Raw genomic sequence first — 17,881 nt, 5'->3', positions numbered from 1 at the left:
TGAACCAAATAGTTTTTAAAACAATTTTTTGAACAAACAGCTTCTGAAACAACTTTTGAACCAAATAGCTTCTGCAAAAAATGTTTAAACAAATAGTTTCTGAAACAATTTTTCAAACAAATAGCTTCTAAAACAATTTTTGAACTAAATAGTTTTTGAAACAATTTTTTAACCAAATAGTTTCTGAAATAATTTTTGAATCAAATAGTTTTTGAAACAATTTTTTAAACAAATAATTTAAGAGTTGGTGACAGAAATAATTTTAGTAACAAATAATTTCTGAATCAGTGAAAGAAATAATTTTTCACACAAATAATTTGAGAATTAGTAAAAGCTTTCAATAATTTGGCCCCCCATGTTAAATTTGTGACTGAAGCCGTGTAAGGCCACCCGTTACTTTTATTAGTAAAAACAATACGAAATCAATGAGAGAAATAATTGCAGAATTAATGAAAACCACGTAGAATTCGTGAAACATACAATTTCAAAATCAGTATGAAAGCATTTAAATACTTCTGTCTCCCCCCCCCCGCTCCCCGTGTGATTGGTGCCCCGGGCTCAGTCACGTTTTAGACGAAGTGTCGTTACATCCAAGGCCGTTTTAACCGAGTACACTACCGTCAATATTTTTGAAAGAGTTCAAGTTGAAATTTCCCTCGTCGAGGAAAGAAATCGTTGCCATTTTCCAGATCCTAAATCATTCCGGAGATTTCGCGAATCATTTTTCCCGTCGGCTGGCTCCAGCTGTTAGAACGAGGTGGAATTCTCCCGCCAAGGGATCGATGGAGATATGCCGCGAATGCGCAGCACTGGAAAACAACAAAAAGGAAAAAAAAAAAAATTATACATAGACACAGAGAGAAACATGGCGTGCAAAATGGACGACAGGTTGAGTTGCGGCTCCTCTCCAGACAGGCGCTCATACAAAAGGTCGTCTTCAGTTGCTTCCAATCGACTCATGCAAGAATCTGAAACACTCAGGAGCAACCAGGCTCAAAAAGGTAGGCCCTCCTCGCTACCATTCCTTGATTTAAAGAGTGAATTGGGCACGACCCTAGTCCGATAAGAGGTGCATGCTATACATAAATATTTACCTTTACAACATCTACACGAGAGAATTTCTACACTCTGCAATCGGCACGGACTGCAAATCATTGATGCTATAGTCAAAGTGTCGTTATAACCGAGTTTTACGGTATTTAAATATCTTGAGTGACTTCTCTTCACTTTCTAAAATCTTACGACACGTAAAAAGTGGGAAAAGTAAAAAAAAATGTAAATGATCACTAAGAAAGTGTTCTTCAAGGATCAGTTCTTAGACCTCATATTTATTTAAAAAAACCTATTTGTTATCAAACAACGACAGACTGTATAATGTCCATTCAGAGGCTCCGACATGAAGAAAACATTGGGGGGGGGGGGGTGTGCTCAAATGGCCTCAGCTTCTAGGTTCCTTCTAAGTCTCCTATGCATCCGTTTACTATACATTGAACTGATAATTTAGACGTGATCTATTGAATGTCTCCAAAAGTACATGTAGTGGAGGATTGTTAGTTAGTACTGTTAATACTGTTTATTGTGTATTTAGACCATTCTCAAATCTCTCCCACTTCAACATGCCAACTTCTTACTTGCGCACAACTCTTTTCCAACACACTTCTTTCGAAATCCCAGGCTGCGGTCTCCGGCCCTTATGTGCCACTGGGCGCACGTGCAATTTTTCTCCCTAATCACTGGGTTTAACTATCCATTTTTCTCAAATGACTTGTACGTTGTATCGAGTTGATGGCTGTCTTCATGGGGAGAACGACGCGAGTGATTCGATACTTGCGAGCACGGGGCAAGGAGAGCCACCACTATAAATCTTTGCTAACTTTTCCGACGCAACTCTACCTCTTTTGAGGTAACGGAAGTAAGGTGTTTTGCATCAGTCCGGGGTTGTGTGGTGTAGCAGTAGTAGGTAGGGGCTCGGGGATCCATGATGTTCTTAAGTCAGCCACCTCGTTGGGCAATTTGCCTGTTGTGGCGTTGTATTTGTATTTGTTTGAATGTCTCTATGATAATTTTCTTTCAATAAGAATTCAAACGAGAATTCGCAATCAAGTTACCAGAGACTGCTACTAGTAAACCCAAGCATGCACCTCATCCACATTCCTCTGCGAAACATCTAACGAATTGGTACATGTTGGAATGTACGTGTAGTGAAACTGATGTGAACTTTGTTTCTGTGCAGTGCTTGTTATGTATAGTGTGCTGCCATAAATTTTTCTAACTATGGATGAAGTGTAATGATTGAATAACTGTACCGTTGTGTGTGTGTGTAGGCCTGTTGCTCTTATGGCACATTTTTTAACGGTGACATCGGCTCGTATTTGAGCCTCGAAGTTGGGAACCACAAAAACTCAACTTCAGCTGACCACTACTGTGGTGACATTCAAAAACGGGTCCTCGTGATGCGAGTCCGTTACAATGACCACTCGACCACTACAGCGACAACAACCAGACACTTTCTTTCAAACCGAATACGGCCCAGGCTCTATCGATTTTAGCCAAGTTTAGCCATTAAATTTAACCATTAATTTAAAAATTCAGCCATTAATTTAACAACCAGACACTGTATAACAACCACTGCACATTGAATTGACAATTTAGACATGATCTATTGATTATACCGAAAATATTTTCTTTCAAATTATATTTTATTGCCGTAATATTGCAGTTAAGACTGTTTCACATCCACTATACACTGCACTGAAAATTTAGACATAATGTACTGAATGGCTCTCCACGTGGAGGTACTGTAAGCCTGAGTACCACTTATTTGTGTTCCAATCCAGAGGGGCAAGTTTAAAGCACTGTCGTTGTGTTATAAAAGCCTTCGCGCGCTCAACTTTTGGAATCCAGTGTAACTGAACACCGGAAAAAATGAGAATTTCTCAGTTTTCTCCGAAAGGCATCTTGTTAGTTATCCGAGAAAAAAAAAATTGAGTAATGAGTACTGTTTAAATTGAGTATTTCTAATTGAATATGATGTCACTGTGATGTGATGTCTTCACAAAATTCTCTGAAAGCTATAAGAAATTCGCAATCGTGAAACTCGTCCCAAAACTTTTAAAGAAATTTCCCAAGCACATGAATGTGTTGAGATCAGCTGTCAGTGAAATCTGAAGAATCGAAAAATTCCATTTCATCAATAATTTATGTCTGGAACATCTTTCACGTGAGCTCAATTTTTTCACAAAGTTATGAATTTTTACCAAAGACTCTCTTTTCATTCATGACATTTTTCACTAATACATAAAAATTGTTCAACACATTTCGTATTCCGAGAAGCGTCACGAACAGAACCGTTTGGTTAGAATGTACAGTAGAAGGAGCGTAAAAACTCGGGCATACATTCAGAAAACTTGGGCAGCGCACATCAGTACGAACCGAGTTCTCAGCCCCGTGATACATACTTCTTATATAAAAGTTCCGAGCTCAATCCCAGTGTCAGCTGAACATGGCTCTAATTCGACTTTACTCCCGAATGTTAAGTTAGTTCTTTATCAATTTATCCCACCCTGTATGTTTTATGAGAGTTATTTTCATTATCCATTTTAAGTAAAGATCATCAATTTTAAATAAGCCTCGTTGAAAAAAAAAACAAAAACAAACAAAACCGGGCGATTGAAAGAAATCAGAGCAGAGACAAAAGCACAGGAATGTCCCCTAAATTACAGGACGCATGGTCACGCTACTCATGCTGTAACTTACTGTAACTTGCAGGTCCGTCGAATTGAGAAATATTGTTCTAAAGGGTGAACACGCTAATGCTACACAAACGCATCTCAACCTCTCTGAACCCAAGTACCAGTAGCATGTCTGAAACAATTGTCTAAACCTCTTGTGTCCCTTATTACGGGACGTTCCTTTAATTTTGATTGTTCCGAGTTTTTCTATATTATAAATATTGAATTTGTAATATTTACTAAGGTCATGAATACATACCGTTTTCATAGTATATAAATTATTCCATGATAATTATCTAGAATATTTTTCAGGTTCAATGTTTTTTTCGCAGTTTCCAGCAATTATAATAAGAATTAGTAATTGCGCCTACTTCTGGCAAAGTTTTTGATGGCAATTGGCACTGTCCCGTACTTTACCCTATTTAATATCACAGTTCAACGTAATTTTCACAATGAAATATGGTCATCTGATCATGTGAATATCATGTGTTTTTTCCCAGTGGAATAACGGGAAAAAAAGCGACGATTTGCAGCAGCCTTTCATCTCCCTCCCCCCCCCCTCCCCGCAGCAATTTCAACAGCAATTAGAAAATTGCATTTGATTCAATAAATTGGATTTTTTGACTAAATTTAGTGATACCCTGTATTTATCGCATCCCGTAGAATCGCAGTTCCAAATTGATATATGTTGAACCCAAGTATGAAAAATGTAATTTTTATTTTAACCCAATATGGAAAGAAAAAAAAAAACTAACATCAATTACAAAAGTTAAATAAGTTTTCATTCAGTTAGAATTAAGTTTTATTAGAATTTATTTCATCAAGTCTGCTATCGGACCACTTCCGGTCCGCGGACCATAGGCTGAGAAACACGATACTGGTATCTGCAAATTCAACAGCGCATTATAACACCTAGTCAACTTCATGAACGTACAAGATACGCATAATAACAATGAAAAAGAACGGAATAACAAAACATGTCTAAATCATAATTAGAATTTTATGAAAAATTATGAAAAATATCTATCTCTGAACAAAATTATCGTGAGAGAGCTTAAAACCGAAAACAAGAAGAAAAAAACAATAATAATAATAATTCACACAACAATTATCAAAAGCCTCAGAAAAACGAAAGGGAATCATAAAACAACATTGCGTTTTGAGGATTTTATAATTATTGAAGAAGAATATTTTTTTATCTCAATATTTCTCAATTATCTCGCCCCGTAGCCATTTTGTTTTAGTCAAGAGATCACCAGTAAATTAATATCACATGGAGGAAAAAACCTTTTCCATCAAGAATGTTGGTCTTTGTATTAGTTTTCTTATTGCGATACAATCTTTTGAAAATGAATTGTTTTTCATTCTCGAAGATTTTCATCCTAGGAAACGGCACTATTTTATTATTATTATTGTTTTTTTCCTTGTCGTAACAGTAATTAAATTATTCGAGTTTGCGTTACCGTGGTTGGTGTAATATTTCTTATCGGTGTCTGTCGCTATGGTGTGGGCGAGATAAGCGTGTCAGCGGTTATTCGATTAATTTATTGGTCAGTGTTCGATACCTAACGCGTCGGGGAGATTTTTCCGAATGAATTTTTTTGTAACTGATAACATTGATGGTTAAACCGTGATTACCACGTGGTTAACAAAAATATATTCGTAAATATTTTGAAATGATCGTAGTTTAAATCAGTGTTCTTAAATCGCTGGTCCGTGAGAAATTCCCTGCCGGACCGCGAAACATTTCGACCAAATCCATATTTCGCCGCTACATAATTTTATATTCATTTTAAATATTATAAAATCCTCTTTTTTTGTGTAGGTTTTATTTATTTATTTTTCTTTTGCAGGTCTGCAAAATCGTAGTAATGTATCGACGAGAAATCCTCACAATGTGTTATTCAAAAATCCTCGCATTATGCATTATTTTGAAATCCTTGCAATGTGTGCATTATTGAAAAGTTCTTCCTGTGATGCATTGTTAAGAAATCCTTCCCCAATGTATTGTTAAATATCCTTCTCGCATTGCGTACTTTTAGAAACCTTATCCGCAATAAATTGTATTTAAGAAACTCTCGCGCAATGCATAATCTGAGAAACCATAGCAACGCATCACCGAGCAAATTTTTCTCGTGGTACATTATTGGAATTTTGGTGCAGCTTTGACCCAATTGGTCCTTGCGCTAATAAAATCTAAATCCAACCAACCGACCATTATTGGGAAGTTCTTCCCGTGATGTATCATTGCGAAATAATTCCTATGATACGTCGTTGAGAAATCCTTCTCTGATGTATTGTTCAGAGAAATCTCAATCTCACCAAATATTATTTAATTAAATTTATCTCGCAGGAAATCCTAGCGATGAGAAATTTTTCTCATGATTCATTACTGAGAAATCCTCCTAACGATGCCCTGTTAAAAAGCTTTTTTTCTCGACACTTTCATGATTTATAAATTTTTATAAAACAAACACATATCGCATTATCTAAGTTACCTCATAACATATAATATGAATCACGTTTGCTGAAAAAATTTTTGAAGAAAAAAGCGTATTGTTTATATAGAAGTATATCTTGACGAACATGTAGATTTACGAAACCATTACCATCTCTCAAACACACAGTTCGAAAACTTTCAAGGCAGAGTCTATGGGGGTGGAGGGGACCATCCTTGTCTGACATATCTGACAAGCATTGTACTTATGTTTCGGCACGTTTTCACCGCTAATCAGCCAATAAAATATATCTTAGAAATGCTCATGCTTTCTTTTTCACGAAGGTTTTAGTCAATATATGACCACACACACGCACACACACAAGAATATCCCACAGTTAAATTAAATTCCACGGTTTTTCTTTTAAACAATAAACAAATCTCGCACGTGTTGTTTAAATAAAAAACTCCGATAAGACCTATTTGTTCTCCGATGTTAGATTTGAACTCAATTATTGAATACTCGAGTATCAGGAAAAACAAACTCGCGCGGGGAGAGCAATATTATTTTAAGAAATAGCTGAGAGCTGATTGCAACTTTGCACTGTAAAAAATGAATATATAATTAATCCTTTTTTCCATCTTTTTTATTTATATAATAGTATTTAAAACAGATCAATTTGAATATTCCCCTCGAGGCTCAATTTCTGTGATAGGAAAGTGCTTTTGACAAATAATTAAATCCGAGACTCCTCCTTGAACTTCTAGAAATGGGATTTTAATAGTTGGAGGAATCCTTTCTATGCTCTTCACGTCATGTCCAGTTGTTGAGTTGTAAAGGAATTATAATCGATATCTAATTCCTCGAGGATTAGTTCGCATATTGCATCCGTTTTGATAATCTTAAGCGCTTTATTCAATTATAATCGAGTGGTATATTCTTTTTAAACCGAATATTTTACTATGATAACAAAGAGTTATTGGTGTTATTATTCTTTTTTTTAATGTGATATATTCCTGAATAAATATATGCGTATACAAGATGTCCCAAATTGTTTGCACATTCATTTTAGAAACATACTTTCAATTACAAAAAGTTTTCAAATGACTTGTATTAATTATTTAAAAATCTTACAGTTTGTTTGAGGGGTCGCATGCATGAAAAAATAAAGAAATTAATTTTTTTATACAGTTCCCTTGTACTATAATTATCAAAATCCCCCCCCCACTTGTCAGCAAAAGGCAGCAAAACTCTAACTCCCTCCCCCTCCTTGTCAGCAAAATTTCGTCATCAACTCTGCCCCTCTGAATCCTAACTCATATTTTCATGAAGGGTGGTTGATGACGTAAGCATTATCCAAATCCCTCCTTCCCCCTTGTCATCAAAAGTCAGCAAATCGGAACCCCCCCCCCCCGCCCCATCGATGATGACGTAATACTTGAACGGCCCCTAGAGAGATTTATCATTATATATTGAGTATCTTTATAAGTGAGGTTTCACTGTATATTTGTTACAATGTCAAAAAAACATTGAATTTTGTCTCTTAAGATAGATTACGTTGGCATATTGAACTGGATATCTTTACTCTGATAACACAGTTGAAATTATTGAAGATCCGAGAGAAATAACGCGATAATATAAATATATTTTTTGCCAATATTCGAAATTATCCGTAGATAAATGATATCCAACATATATTTATTTTTCGGAACCCCCTTCAAATATATTTACGGCTTCCACTCTCTGCTCGAAGGATGATTGATATTGTAATATCCGTATATAAGTCTTCATGTTTTATTCAAGATTGATTTTCTTTGGCTTCGAAATGGCGTGGGTGAAAGAAAATATTCATTGAATTATTTAGTGTATCATAAATTTGTTGTGGTGGAAATATCTGAAGATTTACTTTTTTTCCCTGATTTCAAACACGAGTCGATTAAGCTGAGTGCAATGAAGTGTATTTTTCACTCGGGAGAGAAGAAAAAAATGCATGTGTTACACGCAAAGTTCTTTTGGAAATTTTCAATCCATGTTCAAAATTGAATTTCGAAACATCTTGGCATGAGAATATGGATTTCAAAAAGTTTTTCAAAGAAAATCCCATTTGCTATTTGCGTGCATTGAAATTAATTTTGCGAAGCGAATATTTTTGGAATTTCCTTCCCAGAGGAGTATTAACCGCCCAGGGTGGCAAATTTGAGGAGTGACTGATCAAGAAAATTAGTAGAAGGGGGGAAAAATTTATATAGCTCTCATTGCCGGTAAAACCGATAAATCCAAGTCGGGTCCCATTTGGTATATATGCAAAATTTGGCGACGATCGATCTAAAATTGTAGATTTGTATAGAGAACATACACACACACACACACACACACACACAGAAAATCAATTTTATATATATAGATCGATATATTTTATCATTTTTTAAAACAAATACGTTTGACATGTTTTTCAAGCTAATATTTTTATCATTTTTCATAACAATTTTTCATCATTTTTTAAAACAAATATTCTATCATTTTTTAAATGAATATTTTGATCATATTTCTTAAACATATATTTTTACCATTTTTTAAATCAATCATCAATATCTATTTATTTATCAATCGCCAAATAATACTATGAAAATCGAACGGTTATTTTTTTATGAACAACACCGTGTGTTGATCCATACTCAGAGAATCGGAAATTGTTTTTCTGACCAATGTAAAGTTAATAGAAAAATTATTTTTCTTTCAAGCAGTACTAACAAAATCAATCAATTATTATTACAATTTAAACAATGCCACGTGAAACGGACATTTATTTTTTTTCTACTCAATGTTATGCGAGATGGAAAATTTTGCTATATTAAAGCAATGCAATTATTTTTGCAGACAACGAATCGAAAATTATTATTTTTCTGAAACAATGGTAGGTAAATCGGAAATTCCATTTTTTCTTCTGAAACTGATTCCTGAAAATCGGAAATTATTTTTTGTGTTCCGAAAGAAATCTAAAAATATTCCGAACCCGGGTCCGTCCTTGCGATGCGGGTCCGTCACTACGACCACACGACCGACCCGCACAGCGGCATTAGGGTCAAGTAGGGCAAATACACTCAAAAAGGAGGATAATTATGATTACACCTTAAAAAACGCTTTATTGTTGACCAAACCAAAACTTAAAAATATATTTGAATTGCACTTTTCTTACTCTTTTCACACGTCCTATTATCTCTTGAAACATTTGAAGCATTCAAGGCATTAAAAAAAATGTGGCATCTACATTTTTGGAGTCAAAAACTTTCGTGAGGCACATCAACAACTTTTACTGTAACTTGCTGTGGAATGAAGATATTTATTGTGTTGATGTATATAAAACTGTTGGGGAAGAAATTTCCTTTCAGGCTATATTTACGTTTATATTAATATCATACTCTTTGTGGTGCTTATTAGCTGCAAAGTAGAAGGGCAAATATGATACACTTTTTAACAATTGTTTATATAAGTTATATATAAACAATAGTTAAACAACAAACAAAAGTTATATTAAGGATAAATATATTTCGGGATAAGTTATTCGAATTAGAGTTTTTAAATGTTTTCAGACCTTTAAGGCTTATGTTTCTTGCTTCTTTGTTTCAGATTAGGCCTAATTGAAGATTTACCCAGGCTTAATTAAATAAACTTGGTGTTACTAAAACGTGTTGCGTACACAGCACTTTTTTGAAGTGTTTCAAGCAATTTGGACTATAAAATGGTGAATAAATATGCCAAAAAGCTGCACCACTTCGCAATTGTAAATGCTAATTATACCCAGATTTAATTAAGGCTTTTGTCAAATTAATTAAAAATATGTCTAAAAAAATTTTCGAAGACATAAACATGCATCTAATCACTTAATTTGAGTAAAAAAAATTTGGTAATTTGACAGTGCTCTAACTCGGACATTTAATGTACGATTTGAATGATTTTTGGACATATGTGTCAAACATGCCCTCTCAGCTTCCTTATACAATACAGGGGATGAATAACAGAGGTGCAACACATTTGCCCTAGCCTTCTATATACAAGCTTAAAAATAATACTGTATAAGCGTTCTTACTTCCCTCTTAATGCTGAATCTAACACTTATTTTTTTCTATTTTGTATCATTACTGGTTGGGGAGAAACATGCGAAAGTTCGGTTTTTTTGTATCATATTTGCACTACTTGACCCTATAATGTATTTGAGTATCAGATTAATGCGAATATTACTGCACTTGTAAGAAACCCAAATAAGTATTCGCGAGACTTTATGGTAAATTAACGGTATCACGATTCCAATGAATGCATTAAAATAATCGATTGAACCCATTCATATAGTGACTAATTTGTAATATTAGAAGTAAATCTTGGTAAGTTTTCATTATTTTCTTTAAAATATCGTGGAAATAAATCTCCCAAAAACTTGAATTTACTTGAATTTAATACATTTTAATAATATATTTCATCATTTCACACGAGAAAAATCTTTTCCGATTCCCGGTAATCCATATTAAATCCTTAATCTTTTCATTTTACGAAACGAAATGGAATTCAATTTTGAAATTAGGATCTTATAAAATAGAATATTATCCAATTAAAATTTCATGTGGAATCTTTTTTCCGCGTTCCAAAGAATGAAACTAACGAACAGCGACGTATCAACTGGGATTTTAAGGGCTTATTTCGTCGTATTTAATGTTAAATTTCAGAAAGTCATAAAATTTTCATATAGTTATGTTATTTAATAAAACTATTGAATGAAGAATTAGAAAATATTTGAAGTCTCTTTCCTTTTGGCATTAATTCCTTAAGTTCAAAAGATTCCGAACGATCTCTCTTCAAGTAATTTGTTCATCCACTTGAACATGAATAAGTTCTTACGCATCAACAATTTTCAGCTCGAATTTCATGAAATTTAATTCGAAGATGAATGTACATATACTCCGTTCTTGGAATGAGGACATCGGTGCGGCCCGTTGGAGTGTCAGGACCTCGGCTGTGAGTGAGATGCGGTTCGTTTCCCCTAGGATCGTTCCATCTTGGTGAGGGGGGTGGTAACTTCTACCCCGACGTCGCTGCTTTTTACGTTGTTAATGTATTTACTTCAGAACGTTTGACCATTGATTTAGATCCCGTACTTCTAGTTGAGAACATTTGATTCTAGACACTTTTTTACTTCAGTTTCTGTTAGTATACAGGGTGGTTATAAATAAACTGACGCTACTGAGACGTATGTAGCGCCAATTCTGAAGGGTGTATTTTGATGAAACTTGATGCATACGGTGTATAGATTATGGGGGGGGGGGAAAAGGAAGATTCAGTAACAAAAATAGTTAAATTTTTTGCCACTAGGTGAAAAAGTTGCACTTTCTATCGCAGTCATCTTTTCCCCCGTGGGTCAAAATAACGTATATACCAAGTTTCAATGAAATACGTCCATCACAACAGGCACTACGTAGGTCAGAGTTGTGTTAGTGTTTGTTTAGACAGAGAGAGAAGACGGCTTTTTTTTTCTTTTTCTCAGCCCAATATATCAAGGAAACAGATATTTTCCGGATATTATGCCGAGATGAACTCGGAAAGGAAAGTTATCCGGTCTCCAACGGAACTCGAACCCTGGGCCCTTGCAAACCGAGCACAAGCACGCTACCATCCACATCACTGGAGAGACTCGACCCTGCCTTCCTTATTTCACGCACTGTGGCGCTAAAGTGCAGGCATTTTAGTAACCTTTCTTGACTTCAACAGATGGCCCCCATTGGTGGGACGGTAGAGAGAGATAGCCGGCCGGCTTTTTGTAGTATCCGCATAACATCCAGAAAATATCCGTTTCCTTGATATATTGTGGGCTGAGGAAAAAAAAAGTCTCTCTCTCTCTCTCTCGTCCCACCTGATCATTTGCTATACTTTAGCGCTTCCTCGTGCCACATTGAGTAAAATGAAGAAGGCAGGGTCGCGTCCCCAGTAGTGTAGATGGTAGCATGCTTTCTCGGTTTGCAAGAAGGCCTAGATTGATTACCGGCGGAGACTTGTTTGAGACCTGTTCCTGTAAATTACTCGGAATCAGATTGCGATGCATGTGAATTCTAATTATTTATTACCTTCTTGGAACAGAACATCGGTATTTTGATATATGAGAAAGTGTTTGTCTGCTTCAACGTGGAATGCTACCAACCTGCTGTGTCGAAATTTGAAGATAAAGAAATTAGAGATGATCATTTTTGTCGCACCATGGTCGTTTTCTGCACACGAGGGTTAATTAGACCGGGGCCTACAATTTATTGCCGATTCCCTGCGGTAGCAATTTTTTTTTTTTTTTGCTGCGGTCAAGTTGCCGTTTTTTGTTGTACCCATGTGTCAGGAAAGTTTTCTGACAAGAACGAACCGAGCATCGAGCTCGCGATACCTATAAATATCCTTTGGTACTTTAGGCGAGTATCTTATCGACCTGGGCTACCGCGGCCAAATTAAAGATGAAGATTCTCTGTTTTCGACTCAGAATATCATCGTGTCTGGGTGTAAAACTCCCTCCATCAACGGCACAATACGAACCCGACCATCTCATATGACACATTTTAGCTCTCTGGAATAATTAGGGTCTGCGTAGCCTAGTTGGATGTAATTTCAAGGTGTCGTTGTGTGTTGTCATCCACTTCGAAAAGTTATCGTCTGTAAGCAGAACGCGAATGTGTATTTTCAGATACAAACACCATAAAAAGGCAGGCAGCTTTGCCCAATGAGGTGGCGGAAAGAAAATGGGATAAAAATGTTCATTACAAAATTTAAAAGCAATACGCGTCTCCAAAAACGGCAAATACAAGTACAATGCCACAACAGGCAAAATGCCCAACGAGGTGGCTGAGAAAAAGATGCCCATAACTGCAACTGATGATCGACAACAGTCCAGGCCTATCGCTTGGCGATTTATTGTCTTTTACTCCGGGTTTTTTAGGGGGTTGTAGGAAAAGGCAGTGTGATGAGAAGGTTAATTGATGTGCTTATTTCAGAAACTCTATAAGTGACAAAAAATTCTAAATTCAGTTAATACCGGTTTCTTGTAGGTGATTGGTAGACGCTTCGTTTAGTGCAAAAAACCTACTGAAAAAAATTTTTTTGTATACCCCGATTTTGCTTCCCTGAAATATTAATTTAGTGCAGAAACCCCCATAAGCGACGTCACTTATGGGATTTCTGCGCTAAAAACTTGCAACTGCTAGCAGCACTGACGTCATTTGGCGGGTTTAAATTGGTCGTTTCGGATTATTCTGTGTTTTGAAAGTTTGTTTTGAGTGTTCTAGTGATTATTTTCCGTACTCTGTTTTTTAAGTTTGAAAAAAGTGTCTATAATGAATCGCAATCAGACGTGGAAACTCAGGAGAAAATATGACTGCGCTAGAAGTGAAACTTTTTTCAATCATGTTTTCTAGTCATGTTTGACATGACTAGATTCATGAATTTTCGAAAATTTGCAATTATTATAAATATTCCAATATAATATAAGTTATGTCAAATAAAGTTTGAAAATGCATTAAAAACAGCTTGTATGCATGACGAAATAACCAGACATGAATGCAATTGAATAAAAATTTAGTCACCCGTGGGGGGGGGGGGGGTTTCGGCATACTGGGAGTAAGGAAAGCTAATAAACTGTCTTTGTCCGACACAAACCGTTCAAACCAACACCCACCCAACTTTATTGTTTTCTTACACGGCCGAACCTCTATTGACATCCCCACTACCACCACTACAACCCATCTGCTTTTCGGACCTTCATCACACACTCAGTTAGAGGAGAAAGAAAGTGTTTCCCTTTTTGCGATGAATTTCCTTTCCCTCACATTCATCGAAATTCATTCTTAGGGGCCATTCAAGTATTACGCAGTTTTTCAGCTATTTTTGACCCTTCCCCCCTTTGTCAGCAAAAGTAAGCAAAACACTAACCCCCCCCCCCCTCCGTCAGCAAAATTTCGTCAGCAGCTTAGAATATTTCATATCTTCAAAAAGGGGTGGTTGATGACGTAAGTAACCTTCAAACACCCCCCCCCCCCGTCATCAAAAGTCAGCAAATCAGAAACCCCTTCCCCCCCTCAATGCTGACGTAATATTTGAATGACCCCTTATGTCGCTTTCACTGTTATGTCGCTATATAATAGAAGTTTCACTTCAAAAAAAGTGCACATAGGTAACACATGCACCACTGCTAACAATGGCAATGAAAATTTTTTCAATAAGGTGTGTTCCAGATTCGTTGTACGTTTTATAAAATCTATATTGAAAAAAGTCTCAAGTGCCCACCAGGTGAACAGCACCACTTACCATCACCTTTGGATGGTGTTTTCTGCCGTATTTTCCTAAATATGGAAAGTGGGGGAGACAAATGAACTTTCCCCATTCAAACTTCGGAACCACCTTTTATATCCATGTTTTAGTATGTCAATTCATGAAAGAATACACATATAAATCCACTAATACATAGCACGAGATTCGTATCTTTCTTTTCGCTTCCAAATCGCCATATATACTCAATTCACCGCCATATAAAAATCCATTCACCGCCCTCTACGATAAGAGAAAGGCCAGCATCCGTCCTAAAATGACTCCGCTCTTCTTTTATTATCATCATTACTTTGTTCTATTTCTTTTCGTCCAGGATATTTTCAAGCTGGCGCAAAATATTTTGTCCCCATACTTTTCTGGTAGTAAAATGGAATCTCTTCGCTACGTGAGGAGGCTTTTTCTCCTGTTCCTCCTTAAACGGAAAAAGTGGTGAAATAGTGGAGAGAGAGTGTACGTGATATCGGCGGTGATAGTGAAGGGACATGTTGCGTATCACGTACATTTTCCTTTCGAACTAAAGTCATAGTGTGCCGAAACAATCTTTGAAATTGAGAAATAAAAAAAAACACAATGAGAGAATCGTTCCATGTAGAATAACTAGAAAAGTTTTTGCTGTCTTTAATCTTCGAATACTATGCGGTCATGCAATAAATGTCACATACTCTCTGTTGGTATCTTATACCTTTTGCCTGCATGCCTCCAGGTGCCCAATGCTCTGACTCTTGTATGCAATGCTGTCTGTGTGTAAGTCCTTTTGTACGCAATAAAATTCAGTCTGTGAGTCTTGCACGAAATGAAGTTCCATCTGTGAGTCTTGTACGCGATGAAGTTCCATCTGTGAGTGGCGATGAAGTTCCATCTGTGAGTCTTGTACGCGATGAAGTTCCATCTGTGAGTCTTGTACGCAATGAAATTCCGCCTGTGAGTCTTGTACGCAATGAAGTTCCATCTGTGAGTCTTGTACGCGATGCAGTCTGTAAGTCTTTTCGTACGCAATGAAATTCCGTCTGTGAGTCTTGTACGCAATGAAGTTCCATCTGTGAGTCTTGTACGCGATGCAGTCTGTAAGTCTTTTCGTACGCAATGAAATTCCGTCTGTGAGTCTTGTACGCGATGAAGTTCCATCTGTGAGTCTTGTACGCGATGCAGTCTGTAAGTCTTTTTGTACGCAATGAAATTCCGTCTGTGAGTCTTGTACGCGATGAAGTTCCATCTGTGAGTCTTGTACGCGATGCAGTCTGTAAGTCTTTTTGTACGCAATGAAATTCCGTCTGTGAGTCTTGTACGCGATGAAGTTCCATCTGTGAGTCTTGTACGCGATGCAGTCTGTAAGTCTTTTCGTACGCAATGAAATTCCGTCTGTGAGTCTTGTACGCGATGAAGTTCCATCTGTGAGTCTTGTACGCGATGCAGTCTGTAAGTCTTTTTGTACGCAATGAAATTCCGTCTGTGAGTCTTGTACGCAATGAAGTTCCATCTGTGAGTCTTCTTGTAAGTAGTGAAATTGTGCGTCTGCGAACCTTCTTGTGCGCAATGAAATTTGTGAGTCTTGTGTGAAATAAAGTGTGCGAGTCTTTTTACATACAATGAAGTCTGGTCCTTTTGTACGCAATGAAGTTGCGTCAGTGAGTCTTCTTGTATGCAATGACGAATTTTCTTCAGTGTTTTCTTGTATGAAAACGACGAGGTTGCGTCAATGAGTCCTATACGCATTGAGGAGGTCTACGAATGAGTAGTAGACAGTGAAGTTGCGCCTGTGAGTCTTCTTGTGCTCAATGAAGACCGTGAGTCTTCTTGTAATCAATGAAGTTTGTGAGTCTTGTACACATCGAAATTGAGGTCTGCGCGTCTTCTGTACACATTGAAGGACCGGACACACCCAACTTCACATCTCTCAGAGAAGTATTGAAGTGTTCCCGAAGGATGGATATGTGTCCGGAAATTTTATTAAATAATAAGTAAAAACGTTTTATTAAGTCGTTTTCTAAATTCGTTCAAGTAAAGTCATTTTGTACGCAATAAAGTTGCGTCAGCGAGTCTTCTACGCATTGGGATTCTCATAGGCAAAATTCTGGAAATTTGGCGGGCTATTTGAGGGACCTGGGAATGTGCAGTAGCCCCTTAAGTAATCTCAAAATGTGCCACGGGCCACTTAAATGATCTAGAACAGGACCTCAGGTCACTTAAATTATCTGTAAGTGTGCAGCGAGCCACTTTGTTGTAGTGACACTGTGCCGCATGTCACTTAAATGGTCTAGAAATGTGCCGTGTGCTACTTGAGTAATCTTAGAATTTGCCTCGCACCACTTAGTTGAAGTAAGAATGTGTCACGGCCCACTTATGTGATCTGGAACAGGGCCCCAGATCACGTGAGTGAAAATTTGTGATGGAACAAAAACTTTATGCTTCAGAATAAGGGTGATCAACCGTTAGGGCATTACGGGCCACTTCGTTTGTTTGAAAACTCGTTGCGGGCCACTAAATTAAGTGATCTGGATCTGGAAGAGCGCCGCAGGTCACTTATGTGATCTGTAAATGTGCCGTGAGCCATTAGGGTGATATGCAAATATGTCTCTAAATCAAATCCAGATCAGTAAAGTGAGATGGAGATGTGCCAGGGGGGTCACTAAGAGTACACCGCGCATCACTCAATGTGCAGTAGGTCACTTGAGTGATCTGGGGAAGTGCAGCGCGTCACTTAAATGATCTGTAAATGTGTCATGCTTAATCGCTGTGGAACAGTTCCGCACTGATCTGTAAATATGTTGCGGGTTCCTTGAGTGATCTGGAAAGGTGCCGTGTGTAACTTGAGTGATTTTTTAAATGCGCCGCGAGCCACCTAAACGAAATGCGAGTATGTTGTGAACAAGTGATGTGGAACTGCACCGCCAGGTCACATGAGTGATCTGGAAATGCGACGCTTAGTTTTCACTCTAGCGAAATCAGGTTTGCGTTCGCGGGACACATTAGGTGACTCCTAGAAGGGTCACATTTAGCCCTCAAGCCTTGTGTTGAGCGTGTATGCTTTAGAACAGTGGTGCGCAAACTTTTTGAAGGGCGACCCCCCCCCCTCTTTTGACCAAAAGAAATTCATCGGCGACCCTTACATTGACTGACCATATGTCCTTCGACCCGCACATATGTCCCGGTTTTCCGGACATTCCGATTTTTTTTTTTTCGCCAGTAAACGTGCTGTCCCGTAAGCACTTTTCGAAACGCTTGTTCCGATTTTAATTAGGCGATATATTGACTTACAAAGATATATTCAGTGCTTTTCTTAAACATCATATGAATATTTACTTTGTTTTTTGATGTACTTGGTGTCCCAGATGTAAGATGGAAGCGTAGCGAGGTGTGCGGTCCTCG

General features: G+C 37.2%; 1 protein-coding gene across 1 annotated transcript in view; it reads left to right on the top strand.

Moving 5' to 3' along the window:
* Window positions 1–878: 878 nt before the first annotated feature.
* LOC149078150 (uncharacterized) overlaps window positions 879–17,881 on the top strand; it is a 120,062-nt gene continuing 103,059 nt past the window's right edge. The window contains exon 1 of the mRNA XM_089241744.1: window positions 879–1,001. Within this exon, the coding sequence (XP_089097870.1) occupies window positions 959–1,001 (43 nt within the window). The 5' untranslated portion in view covers window positions 879–958. The remainder of the gene's footprint in view (window positions 1,002–17,881) is intronic.

This window comes from Pholcus phalangioides, unplaced genomic scaffold (assembly GCF_987345545.1).
Source record: "Pholcus phalangioides strain wild (caught in Gottingen) unplaced genomic scaffold, Ppha-v1.0 ptg000014l_1, whole genome shotgun sequence".
NCBI lineage: Eukaryota > Metazoa > Arthropoda > Arachnida > Araneae > Pholcidae > Pholcus > Pholcus phalangioides.
Note: the sequence above shows the minus strand (reverse complement) of the source record. Positions and strands in the feature narration are given on the sequence as shown.